The sequence below is a fragment of the Mesoplodon bidens genome (assembly GCF_964165515.1).
Source record: "Mesoplodon bidens genome assembly, chromosome: 9".
Classification (NCBI taxonomy): Eukaryota; Metazoa; Chordata; class Mammalia; order Artiodactyla; family Ziphiidae; genus Mesoplodon; species Mesoplodon bidens.
The window spans coordinates 104,519,060-104,534,071 of NC_138166.1; the positions used below are offsets into that span (position 1 = coordinate 104,519,060).

The following is a 15,012-nucleotide window of genomic DNA, read 5'->3' on the forward strand; positions in this document are numbered from 1 at the left end:
AGCCAACCCTTCAGCTACATTTTGGTCTTATAATTCCTAACTTCTAAGGTTTATTTGTTAACAGCTGAATTCTAGATAGAGTAAATCCTATTCTTTTGCAAAGGATCTGTGAGTGATGATATCTATGATTTTTTTTAAGAAAATTATTACAATTTTAAACAAATGGTAAACTTTTAACTTTTAATAAACTTTCCTCTTTGGATGGTTTTTTTTTTTTTTTTGCGGTATGCGGGCCTCTCACTGTTGTGGCCTCTCCCATTGCGGAGCGCAGGCTCAGCGGCCATGGCTCACGAGCCCAGCTGCTCCGCGGCATGTGGGATCTTCCCGGACCAGGGCACGAACCCATGTCCCCTGCATTGGCAGGTGGACTCTCAACCACTGTGCCACCAGGGAAGCCCCTGGATGCTTTTTTAAAGAAAATTATTGGACTTTTACAAAGAGTCTTCTGATAGACTTTCAGAATGGTTTGGGACTGGTATATTAAAGGCATTCCTTATATACCATTAATATTCCAGTACTGCAATTGGCAGCATTTTGATTCTGAGGAGAGTGCATGAGTTCAAGGTCAGAGAGATTGACTTGTGCTGTTCATTATAAGCAATTATTCTGTGACAAATGAGTTTGAGATCAGGCTGAAAATTCTGTACGAAAAATCAATAGTTCTAATCAGGCCCTTTCAGGTCATTTACACCCCACCTTTTGTTGGTTCCTCAGAGGAGAGCCAGATAAAACCTGTGTGACAGCGAGGCCTCCGTACTGTTGCAGTTTCCATTTCAAACGTATTTTGATATCTTAAATGAATAGTTTAATTGGTTTCAAAGTTGTAAATGAGTGGAAATTTACATTATTTCATTTTTAATATTCTGATAAGATTTTCCAAATTAGCTTTAGCTGTGTAATTTTTTTTTCCCTCCCCAGGGGAAGGAGTTATACTTAAAGTCTATAAGCAGATTTTGAATGGCTTCTTTCAATCCTGAATTAAAGGGTTTTTAGAAAGTGCCTTTTCTTAAGTTTGCTGAAACAGACCGGAACCGTCACCTAGCCTTGTACTCAAAACCATGCGTGTTTTCTGCTTCAGTTCCCTGATGAAGATGAAGAAACGAGGTTATACCGCTTAAAGATAGAAGAACAGAAGCGCCTCCGAGAAGAAATCCTGAAGCAAAAGGAGCTGCGGCGGCAGCAGCAGGCCGGCGCGAGGAAGAAGGAGCTGCTCGAGAGGCTGGCGCAGCAGCAGCAGCAGCTCTGCCCCCCACCAGCCCTGGCCGGGCAGGAAGAGCAGCTGTCGGCACCGTCGCCCACCAATGGTAACCCACTGTTACCCTTCCCGGGGGCACAGGTCAGACCGCATGTGAAAAACAGACTTCTCGTGAAAAACCAAGATGCCACTGTTTCAAATGTTCCACCCAAAACATCCAATTTTGTGCCATCTGGTGCTAACACGCAGTATCAAGGACAGCAGATGAAACCACTGAAACATTTGAGACAGGCCAGAATCATACCTCAGTGTCCAGCTCAGCACAAAGTCCTGCAGGTAAAGCCTGCAGACGGGGAGGGACCGCCACCCCCCATGCAGACTGCTCGAGCCGCGTCCCTCCAGGGCCGGCCCCCGGAGGCCAAGCCTGGCACGAAAAGGACTGTCATGCACCGGGCCAACAACGGTGGCGGAGACGGGCCGCACGTCAGCTCCAAGGTCAGGGTGATTAAGTTGTCAGGAGGGGTAAGTTGACGAGGTCACCAGTGCCTCTTGGAATCTATGTTTCACTTAGTATGTCCTAACTCCCAGAGAGGATTTTTGAAGGAAGGGAAGTAAAGTTGCCTGTCTTAGAATCATGTGGACCAGCCTCTCCCCACTTGAAGCTGGTGCAAGGATTGTCGTTTAAATCCTGCTTCCAATTGGGACCCATGTTTCAGTTGTCTCTTGAGTCTTACTGAAAAACCAGTGTGACAGTTCCTAAGTTAGACGTTTCTCAGTTTTAGCTTCTTTTTATAGATAATTTATGCTAGAATCATCAAGTTTGTTTTAAAAATAAAATTTCCTTTACCACAGAACACATAATTTGTTGTGTGTAGCTTTAGATTCAGGGAGCATCTATGGCAGCGGGGGGCGGTGGGGGGCAGTGTGTGTGTTGCTTTTAAGCAGCGTTGTTTCAAAGACTGTTTCCCGTCTTCCAGTTAAAGCTAATTGCCCACCACCCCACCCCCATTTGAGGGAAAAAGGGATTGACAGTATTCTAAAGTGAAATCATGTGTAATCCTGCCATGTGCTTTCAGAAGTGGGGCACCCCTCATTTCTTTCTTCACCTCAGAACAGTGCCCATTTTAGAGCATTTTCAGTAAAGCACAGTAATTGCAGTTTGGATAAGTTCAGTACTTAAACTAAACAGTTGCTGCAGATAGATTCCCATTGCAGGAGATTCTCCCCTCAGCGTCTGTAGAATACTTGCTTCCTTAATTCTGCCGTATGGTCTTTATTTATTACAGAAGGTAGCACTCATCTCTTGCTTTAATTATAATGAATTCTGCAACAGACTTTCTTTGGTCCGAGTAACTGTCGTACTCTCTGTCGCAGCTCCCTATTGTGTGCAATTTGTGTTACAAGCTGGGGAAGAAAGGGGGAGAGCTGTAAGACACAGGCTCTTAGAGCAAACCAGCTACAGATGATTACTTTTAAAACCACAAAATATTTACAGTAAAAAAAGAAAAGGACTTCTAATTCTCAGTTCACCCAGGGACAGCAGTACCACTAGGAATGGGCAGGAGTTGTTTGCTGTACTGGATTAAGGGCAGCTCCTCGTTAGCTGCTTAATTAGTTGAGTTTTAATTGCTTTTGTTTCTAGGTTTGTAGACTAAGGTGTGAAGCTTTTCACATGCCATAAGAAAACTTGTGATAGAGCAAATCTGTTGTTTCTCACCTCCGTTCAGTGTGATTCAAAATGTTGATAAGTACATGGCCTGTATTATATCAGATTGTTTAAATACTGTATGAATTTATTATCTTTAGGTGAAGACCCAAGTGTTCATCCGTTTCCGGTGTCTGTGTGGCCTTTTGCTTTTGACCGTGTTTTAATCATACTTTGTCAGTGTCTCATTTTTTTACTTGAGTTAGAAACTTCTGAGGATGGGCCATGGGGCGATGGTTTGGGAATAGGCCTTTTCCCTGGGCGGCCACAGTGGTGCGGTGCGGGCCTGGGCACTCGGCTCCAGCAGACTAGGAGGTGCGGGGCACGGCTCTGCTGTCCACAGGCAGCCTTCAACTAACGAATTTATCTACTTCCGCAGAATTTATCTGCCTCAATTTTTGCTACTCTTTTTTCTCCAGTGGAAAAAAATATAGTTTTTATATCAGACCATATTCCAAAATCATGCTATATAATTTTACAATACACAGGAAAACAACAGGAATTTTACATGAAAATAGCTGTCTGCCAAACTTTGAAATGTTTTTTTTAGCTCCCTTTTTAATTCTTAAGTATTAAGTTAATTAACCAACATGTTCTGTATATTAGGGTTTATTCCAATAATTCCTCCAATAGCATGTCGACAACTTTCACCTTATCAGAGGATAAATGTCTCTTGTTTGTTTGTATCTCTCTGAACCAGAACAAACAGTGTTTCCCTAATGGCCTGGGTTTTTTTGTGTGTTTTTTTTTGGTGGGTAGGAACTATTTGTAACGTACGCATTGTGCAAAAAGGAGACAGTTCTTGTAGGTGCTAAGAATGCTCTCATTTTTCCTTTTATTTCTGTTCCTGCTGGTCCTTCTCTCCTTTCATGCACCATGGCATTAATGCCCAGGGCTGTGCTGTGTTGTGTGCCTGGAGCTGAACCAGCCACCCTGGTGAGGGTCTGACAGGGGCTTAGCATCTGGGAGGATTGACTTGTATATCGTACCTGTGCAGAATATTATTTATGCATTTCAGGTTTATAGTTACTTGTTTAATAAAAGCATTTCATTGTCAGTTCACATTCTTGTATTTTGCTATGAGCCCAGGACTTCTTCACATTCTGTTAGTGCAGAAATACAATAGATATTCTATTTATAAGGTTTTCTAGAGAAATTTACTTTTCAGAGAGTCAGTTTGATTTCTTTCACTTTTTCCTAATGTAAACTGGCCTTGAATGTATTAACTAAACTATTCTTTGCGTTCAGTGGTCTCCTCGTTCTAGTAGTTGGTCTTCAGACAGGACACAGGACTATCGCAGTACATAGTGCTGTTCTAGAAATCGTGCTCTGGCGGTGATCACAGTAAAAATATGTTTCAGCAGGATTGTTAGGAAAGCAGAATTTTCTTGGCAGTCTTATTCTGATGTACAAATTGAAAATATATTATAGCTTAAATTAGGTTTCTTTAGGTGAACTTTTACTTGTGAGGCAATTGTGAATCAATAAGGTCTTCTCTTTTGTCATTTTCCATATTTCATTATCTGTAATTAAATAATTTATCTTTGGATTTTATTAAATTGGGTGTTTTAAAAGGTGAAAGAGCCTGAGTCTTAAGACTATAGGTTTTTCAGTCTGCCCTTTCATTAATTATACTATCTTCAAAGTGATTTTAATTCATACTAATCATCGAAGGAGAATGTCTAGTCCTTTTATATTGTTCCTCTTTGTTAGAGCTAATGCATTACGGACATGGGAAGCATTTTCAAAAAGAACGTAATGAAAAGTCTTTCTTGGTGTTGGTTCTCACACAGTCTCTGACCAGGGTCTGGTCTGGGTTTGTAGCCGCAGAGTCGTACCTGACTTTCTCCGGGGGCCGTCTTGGCATCATGCGTTCTCTGTTGGCCGTTCCGAAGCTCCTGTGTGTGGGGTGTGGAGGTTGAGGCCCTCAGTCACCAGGAGAGTGTGATGAGGTGAAAACAACGTGGCTGTGTTTGAGGAAGACCCGTGGCTGGATGCTTGTCTATTACTTATTGTCTTGGGGGCCCTTCTAACACGTAGAAGGTACTTTATGAATGTCCATTTTCGTTTTGGAATGCTCCTAAGGCCCCTTCTAGAAATACGTTCCCTGATTTTATGCCGCATAATAGATAGTAGCTACTGTTCATCAGGTGTTTAGCATGTATTCACAGCATCCTTATGAGTTAGAGCTGTTATTGCCATTTCTTAGGTAAGTAAATTGAGTCTCAGACAAGTAGCCCAGAGCCACTCAGCTACTAACTGGTAGAGTGAGGCTTCTAAATCCTGTGCTTTTTACCGTTATTTATAATAGCTATTTTTGCTACTCCTTTTCCTCCTAGGTTTCTTAGTTCTAGATTAGGGAGAGTAGTCTACTTTTTCCAGTGAGTTTTTTAGGGGGGGTGCTAGGATAAGGGGGTGATCAGGTTTCATTTTGCTTGCCAGCCCCAGTTGGTAGTGACTGGCTGCAGAGTATGTTGAGAAGGGTTTAGAGGTGTGCCACAGAACCCTGCCTGCTGAGTGGCGTCAGCTGTGGAGTCAGGCCTGGGGAGCGGCTGGGTTTCCATCACGCCTGTTCTGGAACCTGTGTGGAGTAGCCTGGTATGGTGAGTTAAAGCAAGGGACGGTGTACCCTGGCTGAGCATAACTATGGCCAGCTGTGTGCTAGAAATGTGTCTTTGAACATTTCTGTGTAAATCAAAATAGATCAGATTTTCTATTTAAAATTGAAATCATTAAGGGAATTTGAAATTTAAAGAGACCTTTTGTTATGAGGCTAATCAATCTCTTTGTGAATTTTAGTTTTTTCCCATTTATATTGTCTGGATTTGTTGGGTGAGATTTAAAAAGGAACAAATTAATGCTACTTATAAAGAGTGTTAAATGTTGGCAAATATTGCTTCTAAAATTTCGTGTGCCTCCCTGAATATTATTTATATAAGTAATCTACTTAAAGAATTTTATTTGATGGAATGGTTCTCTTTTTATTATTTAAAACATAGGAATAGTCTCCATTTGCTCATTTCTCAGGAAGCTACTTTTAAGTATTTAATTTTCAGAAACCAAAAGAGCAATCTTGTTAAATCATAATTTCTGAAATTCCCTGGTGATCCAGTGGTTAGGACTCCATGCTTTCACTGATGAGGGCCTGGATTCAGTCCCTGGTTGGGGAACAAAGATCCCACAAGCTGTGCTGTGTGCCGTGCCCCCCTGCCCCCAATCATAATTTCTCTCATAATCAATACATAATCCAGAAAAACTCTTCAGGTAATAACAGAGCATATATAAAAATGTAAAATGTTTACTTACTGTAAACTTAGTATAATCATCCTCAGCCATGTTTTGTGATTAAACACCAGAAAAAAGAATTAGGACGAGCAAGTGCCATGCAAAATTTGTTTATTCAGGAATTTAATTAGGCCTGCAGCTCTGTCTTCCAGTTTAGGGGAAATGGGGAATCTTTGAGATGCTTGCGTCGGGTTACCTGGCCCAAATGAACCCGTGTCCTCAGAATGAGGCTAAGCTTCTCCCAGGGTGGCTGTGAGGGTTAACTGTCGTGACATGGGTGAGATGAGTGGCACAGTGCTTGGGCACATGGCAGTGGCTCAGTAGATATTACTACCCTTTCCTTTTAGTTAAAGGAAGAAAAAGTGTGTTCTTACGGTGTTCTTTAAGAAAATGAAAGCAAATTCTGAATTCAGCTGCTTTATTCTAATTGAGGTCATGAAAATTTTAAGAATTTGGCAGCAAATTAAGAAAAGAGCCCTTTGTTCTGCTGGCCACACAGAGAAATGGGAGAAGCACAGAATGCCTCAGCAGGAAAGCCAGCTGTCCAGTCATGATACTCTTGTATTTTACTTTTAAAAGGCTGTCAAAATGCTTCACGTAAAAGGTCCCAATTTGTTTGTGTGAGCTTGCTTTTGGGGGTTGGTGTGCATTTGTAGATTTCTTCTCTTCCTCAAAAGTTATTCTCAGATTTTCTCTAGCGTGATGGTGTGTGCATACCTGATCTTTTTTTTGTGGAGTGGAGGACGTTTAATTTTGATATACGTAATCTCAATTTAAGAGAAGTTGCAAAAATAGTATAAGGAGTTTCTTACACTGTGTATCAGATTTACTAGAAACAGAAGTGCTGGTCTTGGAGTCATCTGTCAGTCTTAGGGGACTGTAGTCTGAGAAGGAGTTGCAGGTGGGGATACAAGTGGTCACCCTCGCGGCCTCCCGTTCTCCGGACGTGCCCTGTTGTTCCGTGGTCTGGCCGCCTCGCTCTTGCAGTTCTGTCTCCCCGCTCCGTCCACACTCACGCTGCGCCCTTTCTCGGCACCGCACCTGCACGCCCCCGCCACGCCCTGCCCTTCTCTGCCCACTGCTGGAGCTGTCTCCTGGTCACTGCTCCCGACTGAGGCTGGGTTTCCGCTTCAGTTCATTTTTTGTCTCAGGTACATTATAAATATTTAAGAAACGTGTTGAAATGATAGAGAAAATAAGTAGCTTCTCCCTTTAAAAATACAGGTATTGTTTACAGTTTCTTTATGGAAATATCCAAGGAGGAGTTAACACAGTGTCGTGTTGTCGCCGTTCCCCGCCCCACGGTACTTCTGATTATAAAAGTAATAGCTGTATATTGTAGACATTTAGATGACACTAGTAAGCAGAGTATGATAACACCACAAGTAGCATTAATCCTTGTTAATTCAGTTTACAAGATGCGATTGTATCGTACATCGGCTGCTGTTTGATGTGTCTGTGGTGATGACTCGTCCTTGGGGAGACCCACGCCCCAGGCCAAGGCAGAACAAGGCTCACGTTGTGGCTGTCCTTCTGGGACTCGCCAAGCTGCCTGGCCACGGCTGGAGGATTCAGCTGTCCTGACTCACTGGTTTCTGGTGGAAACTGACTTGATGCCATGGTTTCGGGCAGTACCCAAGAGCTGATGCCATGCTAGAGGACCAGTTAGGGAAAGCAAGTCAGGTGAAAGTGAGTTGGAAATGGGTAGTAAAGGACAGAACTGCAGTGGGCTTGTGATCGAGAAACACCTCTGGGAAGCTGAGTGTCCGAGAAGCTGCTTTGACACAGGTAGGGGAGCCAGGAGAGGCCCTGCGCAGATGGACGGGGAGTGGGGGCGGGCGTGGAGGCACCACCGTCTAAGGAGGTGAGGTGAGAGCCCAGACTCCCACCTTGCTGACCCCTGGTTCCCTCTCGTCCTGCCATCCCTCTCCTCTCTGGTGGGGAGAGTGGCCAAGTGGCTGGTTGTAGTTGGGCCTCATTTGTTGCCTGATCGTTTCCCTGTTAGAAGAGCTGATGAGCAGTCAGATGGCCGAAAGGCAAATACGAGAGGAAGGAAAATGGGGCACGGATCTTGATTAATCGCTTGTTTGACAAGATGTATATTCTAGAATCTTCTTTTGGAGGAGAAGCTACTGTGCATAAGTAATTGTTTTTAAGAGCTTTGAAACACTTTGGTGGGAAGAACTGATAACTTCTCGAGGTATGACGTTTTAAGCATTCTTAAACATGTGACCTCTAAATTTGGGCAAAATAGACTACTGTTCATTAGAGGACAGGAATCAGTTTTAATGAATTAGAATGTCTGCACATGAATTTATAGGTGTTTTTAGGCATATGGTGTTTCTTTCAGAGCGAAATAAGTGGTTAAATCAGAAATAATTCTCTTGTAATTAGGAATCAGGATTTGCTAACCCACCTTCTCCAGCAGAAAAGGAATCTGCTTTCTCCAGCGTCTTGGGTAACTTCCCTCTCCTCACTTCGAACGGCTACCAAGAATAGGAGCCTCGTCATCTGCGCCGGGAAGTCGCCCAGCGCTCTAAAGTAGGTCCTTCCCAGCTGCCCATCGGGGCAGGTTGGAAGCGTCTGCTTTCCAGAGTCTGGAGCTTCCTCCCTACGGGGGAGCTCTTGCTGGAGAAGCCGGAGTTCGTGGGCCCCTCCCGCTGCTGGCTGAACCGCAGTGTCACTTCTAGCAGTCCTTTCCTTTTTTTAGATTGGTAGGTCTGTGCTGTAGAAATCGGAGAATCCTGGGGCATCAGATCCCCTCACAGGCTCAGGGCTTTGGTATATTTCTCCAAAGGCCAATTAATTTTGCTTTGAAAAGATTCCCCAAACCTAACTAGTTTCAGAAAGGTAGAATGTTGAGAGAGAGAGAGAGAGAGCACTTGAATAACTGTGCGTGTTATCACCATAAGGCGAAATCCTGGTGCACCTACCGGTTGAATCCTTTTTTTCTCCCGGAAGCCCAAGCAAGCACTTGTGAGATCCCTTTAACCTTATGGATTTTGTTTCAGTTCAACCCGTGTAGACCTGTTACTGGAATTTTATATAGGAAGCATTTTAGATTTAAGTTGCTGCTTTTACGTGTTTTGCATGCTTGCCGTATGAAAGGATAATTTGTTGCATAGAATAGATGGACACTGCACATGTGAAGTGTCCTCACCTCATATCATATTGCAGCCGTTTAATTAGGGAATTGACACAGGAGCCTGGATAAGAATGTTATTAGCCTGTTTGTTTTCTTCTATCTTTTCTCCTTTAAGTAGTAGTCTCAAAGACAAACTAGAGCATGAAATGTATTTGTGTTTAGAAACTTCGTAGAGCATGCATATCATTTATTGTCCAGATTCTGGGTGAGCTTTCTAAAGATCACAGGGCCAGGCCCAGCATTGTTGTAGTTAATAGAAACCTGCTCTGTGAGGTCTGTGGGCTGGCAGATGAGCAGCATTGCCATGACAGTGAAGTAGGCCTTATCGGAAGGAGAATTCATAAGAGGCTGCCCTGGGACCCTAACCACTGTCCTTCTCTGTGTCCCGACAATGTTATCTGCCCTCTCAGTACGGAGTATCAAATGTCTGTCATGAGTACAGAAATTAATTTAATGTCACCTGAAGACATGCAATTAATCTTTTAGAGGTTTTCATAATACCTTTACAGAAAGAGTTGCCAGTTTGGCGGATTTGGATTTTGGGGTTTAGAAGAAGATAAGGAAAATTAATTTTTCATCAGGGTTAATACAAGCTAGCAGGGCCACAAAGGCTGAGAAAAATGGTTGGGGAATTTGTCAAGTGTTGTCACTCTAGAATAATGCTGCTTAACGTCTGATAGGTGTAATCAAGAGTTGAGATTTCTATAGAGAGGGATTAATCAATTTGCTCACTAGTGAATGCGAGCCAGCAATACCACTTCTTCATGATGTTTAAGAATGAAAATAAGATTTGATCTGTCAAATTGCAGGCTACCTTGACAATATCAATGGGCATTTTATCTATACGTTTAAACAATTTGTTATAAATAAATTAGTCGTGCTAATGTTGCTGGCTACAAACCTCATTTTTTGTAACGATTAAGCTGATAAAAAGTGTTCCCTAAGCTTACTTAATTCAGGAAGTGCCTTTTATATTTAAGAAAAACTGCTCTCAAAAGACATTTTTATAGTATTCATTAAAAGATATTTATTTGTGGAAAAAAACCAAGAAAATATTTCCAGGTTGGTCTAAGACAGGCCAAACTTCTTTTCTCTTCATCTGTTTTGGAGGAAGTAAAAGGTATTTAAAATCATCTAAACACACTGCTGTGTAAGGAATTTAAAAGGGAACTGTGCCACCCTAGAGAAATGCACTTTCAAAGTGGATTTCCTTTCTTTGAATGGAACGTAATCTGCCATCCACAGATGACTAGTTATTTCCTTACATTAAGATGATAATGTAACTTAATAAGTTTTTAATGAAACTTTCAGGTTTCTGAAGGTCCTAATTTGAATCAACAGTATTTTTAAATTTACATAACTAATAATTTTGGGATCTCCTTCAGTGCCATTAACTATATGCACAAGTTGTAGAAGACTTCTAAATAAATAGGTGGGTTCAGTTTGGCTTGGTTCTCTTTCACCTTTTTTCTGTGTCTGTGAGAATGTGAGAGTAGGTGTAAAAAATATGTTTCTGGCCACAGCCTAGAAGTTAGTAGGTTGAATGTTACCTGGTGTTAACCGGAATAACTCTGGGATTTAAAATTTATCCTAAGAATTAGCTTTTCGTTGTGCTAATTTGAAAGAAAATAATTGTTCTCTCAATTGAAAAAAAAATCTGCTTTTCCTGCAAAATGAAATAACTTATTACTTATATTTAAGCCTTGAATCTTCAGCATGGTTTCCAGAAAAAACGTCAGAGCAGAGCATTATAGTAAACCTTCATTTCCTTAAAATGATTTAATTGAATGATGGTTAGTCCCTTTGTTTCCAACCCTGCTAAAAATAGTTATGTTAGTATAAGCTCCTTGCCTACGAGGTAGTATAAGCTCCTTGCCTACGAGGTTGTGTGGAGTCCATGCTTTGGAGCCACTGAGACAGGAAGTCCTAAAAGCACTTGCTGTGTGACCAAGGATCTCGGGTTTTTCATTTGGAAAGTGAGAATAATAATATTTACCTGGAGGGAGGATTGAAGGAAAACAGTCCCTGTACAGACCCTAGTGTACAGACCCTAGTGTACGACTTGTCAAACAGCTCCATCCATCTTCCCGTGAGTGGAGCATGTTGGATGATGCCATTCAGCATGGTGATGGAGAGCCTAGGGTGCCTTGGAGATTTCTGTTACAAAGTTTATTACATCATTTGTAGCTGTAGGAGGTGTAAAACATTGTGCTGAATATAAGTAGCTCCAGACCTTACCCAGATCTTCCCGTCACTTGTCAGTAAGCTGATGGTAGCTGTTTTTCCCAAAAGTTGGGCCTTTGTTATAATCCCTGCTTGAAACATCCCTCTTTCTTGTTCATCGCTGACTCACCAAGTGCTTGTCGTCTGCCTGCTCGGGGCTCGGTCCTCTTCTCTGTCCTGAGGATGCCGTGGTGACTAGTGCTCCCCGCGGGGCTCCCATTCTGGTGAGCATGACAGGACTGTGAGTGGTGATTAATGCTGTGAAGAAAAATAAAGCAGTTACGTGGCCTGGGAAACCTTAGGATTAGAGATGCTGGGGGCCCCCTCGAGTGAGCAGGTCAGGGTGGTGGCTGCTGAGGCTCCCCGGGCAGGGAGGAGTAGGGGTGCTCACCGTGCTCGTGAGTTTGTGAGATGCAGACGGAGCGAGGAGACCGCCAGGCGGTGAGGTCCAGACCCGCAGGCACTCTGATCACAGACGTCATTTACTGTCTTCTCAGGCCATCTCTTGGAAAGTCCTAAATGGAGAGGCTCTTTGTGATACCTGTACCTTTATTTCTGAACTGCAGATGGGAATCAAGTTTACTTTAAAACGTAAACTTGTTTTGAAAGGAAAATAAAAGTTTAGAACTTTGTTCTTCAAGGTGTTCCTCTGACCTAATATTGTCAGACATAAATTATCACCAGTCTCTTAACTCAAAATAGCAGTAAAGAGAATTTTTGTTTGGGGTGTTTATTGACTAAATGTTTCTGTTCTTAATTCCCAGTTTAAAAATCATCAGATCACCACAGCGTTACATATTTATCACCCAAGTACATACACACGGTGTATTGTATACCTTAAAAATAGGCAAATATCCTACTTTTGGTGCAAGCTCTTCTTTTTAAATAAAAGTTTTCTATCTAGATCATCTACTTTTTTTTTTTTTTTTTTTTTGGGCCGCTCCTCACGGCTTGTGAGATATTAGTTCCCCAACTGGAGATTGAACCCAGGCCCCCTGGCCGTGGAAGCACAGAATCCTAACCATTGGTGGTGAAGGAATTCCCTTTTTTTTTTTTCTCTCTTTTTCTTTCTTTTTCTTTTTTTGTTTTTTTTTTTTAAGATCATCTACGTTTTTAGCTCTGGATTGCTAAAGAAAATATCTGCAACGATACTCACCATGTTGTCCATCGTATATATGGACATCATTCCTTTTAGACCACATGTACCAGCTGATTACCGATTTGTACAGCATGACAGTATGTTTTCTGATGCACCCAGTATCAGTGCTGAACTGAAGGCTGGCCTTTTTAGTATCACAGTGGCATTTAGTAAATACATATGTACTAATTGACAGTGGCCCCTAGTGGGACCTAGTATCCTGATACTGTAATCTTTTTTTTAATAGCACATTCAGAACTACGTAGTTTTTAGAAGTCTGATCTACCGCTGATTGTTTTATTCAGTAAATATCTCAGTGCCATCTATATGCATAGGAAATTTTGGCTTGGTGAACAAAAGCAGACTCCCCAAAGTCTAAGCCACTGGTTTCTCTAGACCCTTACAAAATGGCATATGCTCTAGGTGTCCATAGACTTTGCCCTCCTCTGATGAGCTTCCAGGGAGTCCGTAAAATGGAAGACTTTCCCCAGAGAGCTAACCATACATAATAGCCAGTTCATTTATCCACATTCGTGAAAAAGGTAGACGGTGGAGGATCAGTCAGTAGACTGTTAGGTAGCGGAGCTGTGTGGAGAATTTAGTGACCCAGTGCCACCTGGATCTATGGCACAGCCTCTGGTGGGCCCTGGGGGCTAGTGTGAAGTGTCAGCCCTTGTAAAAAGATGTTTTTAAGAACAGTGAGACTTAACACTTGAATAGTGAATTTATGAATCTTATACTAACATAATTTCAATATGATTTTAGGTAAATTAATAAGTGATGGATTACTGGCTTTTAAAGATAGGGACATGGGGCTTCCCTGGTGGCGCAGTGGTTGAGAGTCCGCCTGCCGATGCAGGGGACACAGGTTCGTGCCCCGGTCCGGGAGGACCCCACATGCCGTGGAGCGGCTGGGCCCATGAGCCGTGGCCACTGAGCCTGTGCGTCCGGAGCCTGTGCTCCACAGCGGGAGAGGCCACAGCAGTGAGAGGCCCGCGTACTGCAAAAAAAAAAAAAAAAAAGATAGGAATATGTGGTGTATATCCTTAAAATTTTCAACTTTTTAGTATAGAAAGTTTCAAGCATATACAAAACTAAAGAGTGTTCACATAGCTTTTCAAGATAAGAACTTTGAAAAATTGTGTGCTGAGAAGAGGCCATTCCTGCCTGGCTGGGGTACCTGCTCACACCTTTTGGATAAAAGATGTAATGGAGAAGTGTCAAGAAGCACAAGAAGCAGTCTCACTTTGTGTGGATCCTGGTCCTGCAGCGTGGCCTGCCTTTCCACAGTGCTTCCATTTTCATTTGGGGAACAGTCTTCCTTCAGGTTGGAATAGCTCCCAGCAGGATCACGTTTCAGGCACTTACAGCCGACATTATAACGTCACAGAGTCACAGACCATTGTGGGGGGACCCACCTGGTTCAGCCGTCCTCAGCCCTGGCTGGACAGCATCACTGGAAGAGCCTTTAAAATAGGCTCATGTCTGGGTTCCAGCGCCAGAGGGTCTAATTGGATGGTTCTGGGTCAAAGTCCAGGAACACTAACACCCGAGAGCTCCCCAGGTGACTAATGTGCAGGTCGAATACCCCTGACTAGTCTCACGCTAAGCATGATGTGAGCTGTCGGTTTTTGGTAGATTTCCTTTATCAGGTTGATTTGTCCCTTCTGTTCCTAGTTCATTGAAAATTCTTATTATGAGTGCTTTTCCTGTATCAGTGCAGGTGGTCATGTGGTCTTTTCTTCTACTGATGTGGTCTGATAGCTGATTTTTGAGTGTTAAACCAACCTTGCATTCCTGGGATAAATCTTACTTGGTAATGGTGTATGCTTCTTTTTCTGTGTTGCTGAATTTAGTTTGCTAGTGTTTTGGTGAGAATTTTTTTCATGTATATGTATGAGGGATATTCTTTTGTGGCTTTTGTTTCTTTTGATGTCTTTGTCTGACTTTTGTGAAAGGGTAATACAAGTCTGAGAGAATGAGCGGGAAAGTTGTCCCTCCGCTTTTGTTTTCTGAACCAGATTGTGTAAGATTGGGAGTCTGTCTTTCTTAAATAGTTGATAGAATTCACCAGAGGATCCATTTGGGCCTGGGGTTTTCATTTCTTAGCCTGGTCTCCTAGGGAGGCAGCCCTGTCGCTGCCTAGCTCAGTGGTCAGCCAGCGTTGAGGAATCGAGGGTGCTCGGCGCCTCGCCCTTCCTTTGGCCGGCGAGCTGTGTGTGCGTTGCCCCCTCGGACCCCTCCTCAGCTCTTCTTCCTGCTGTCCCCCCGTGGTTCCCTGTCAGCCATGTGGGGAGGACTTGTCTGGGCCTCCAGTAACT

General features: G+C 42.8%; 1 protein-coding gene across 3 annotated transcripts in view; it reads left to right on the plus strand.

The window, feature by feature from the left end:
* Positions 1-15,012, plus strand: part of RBM33 (RNA binding motif protein 33) — a 117,055-nt gene that overhangs the window by 85,642 nt on the left and 16,401 nt on the right. For all 3 annotated transcript variants that reach the window (XM_081243451.1, XM_081243453.1, XM_081243452.1), the window contains one exon: positions 1,079-1,717. In XM_081243451.1, the coding sequence (XP_081099577.1) occupies positions 1,079-1,717 (639 nt within the window). The remainder of the gene's footprint in view (positions 1-1,078; positions 1,718-15,012) is intronic.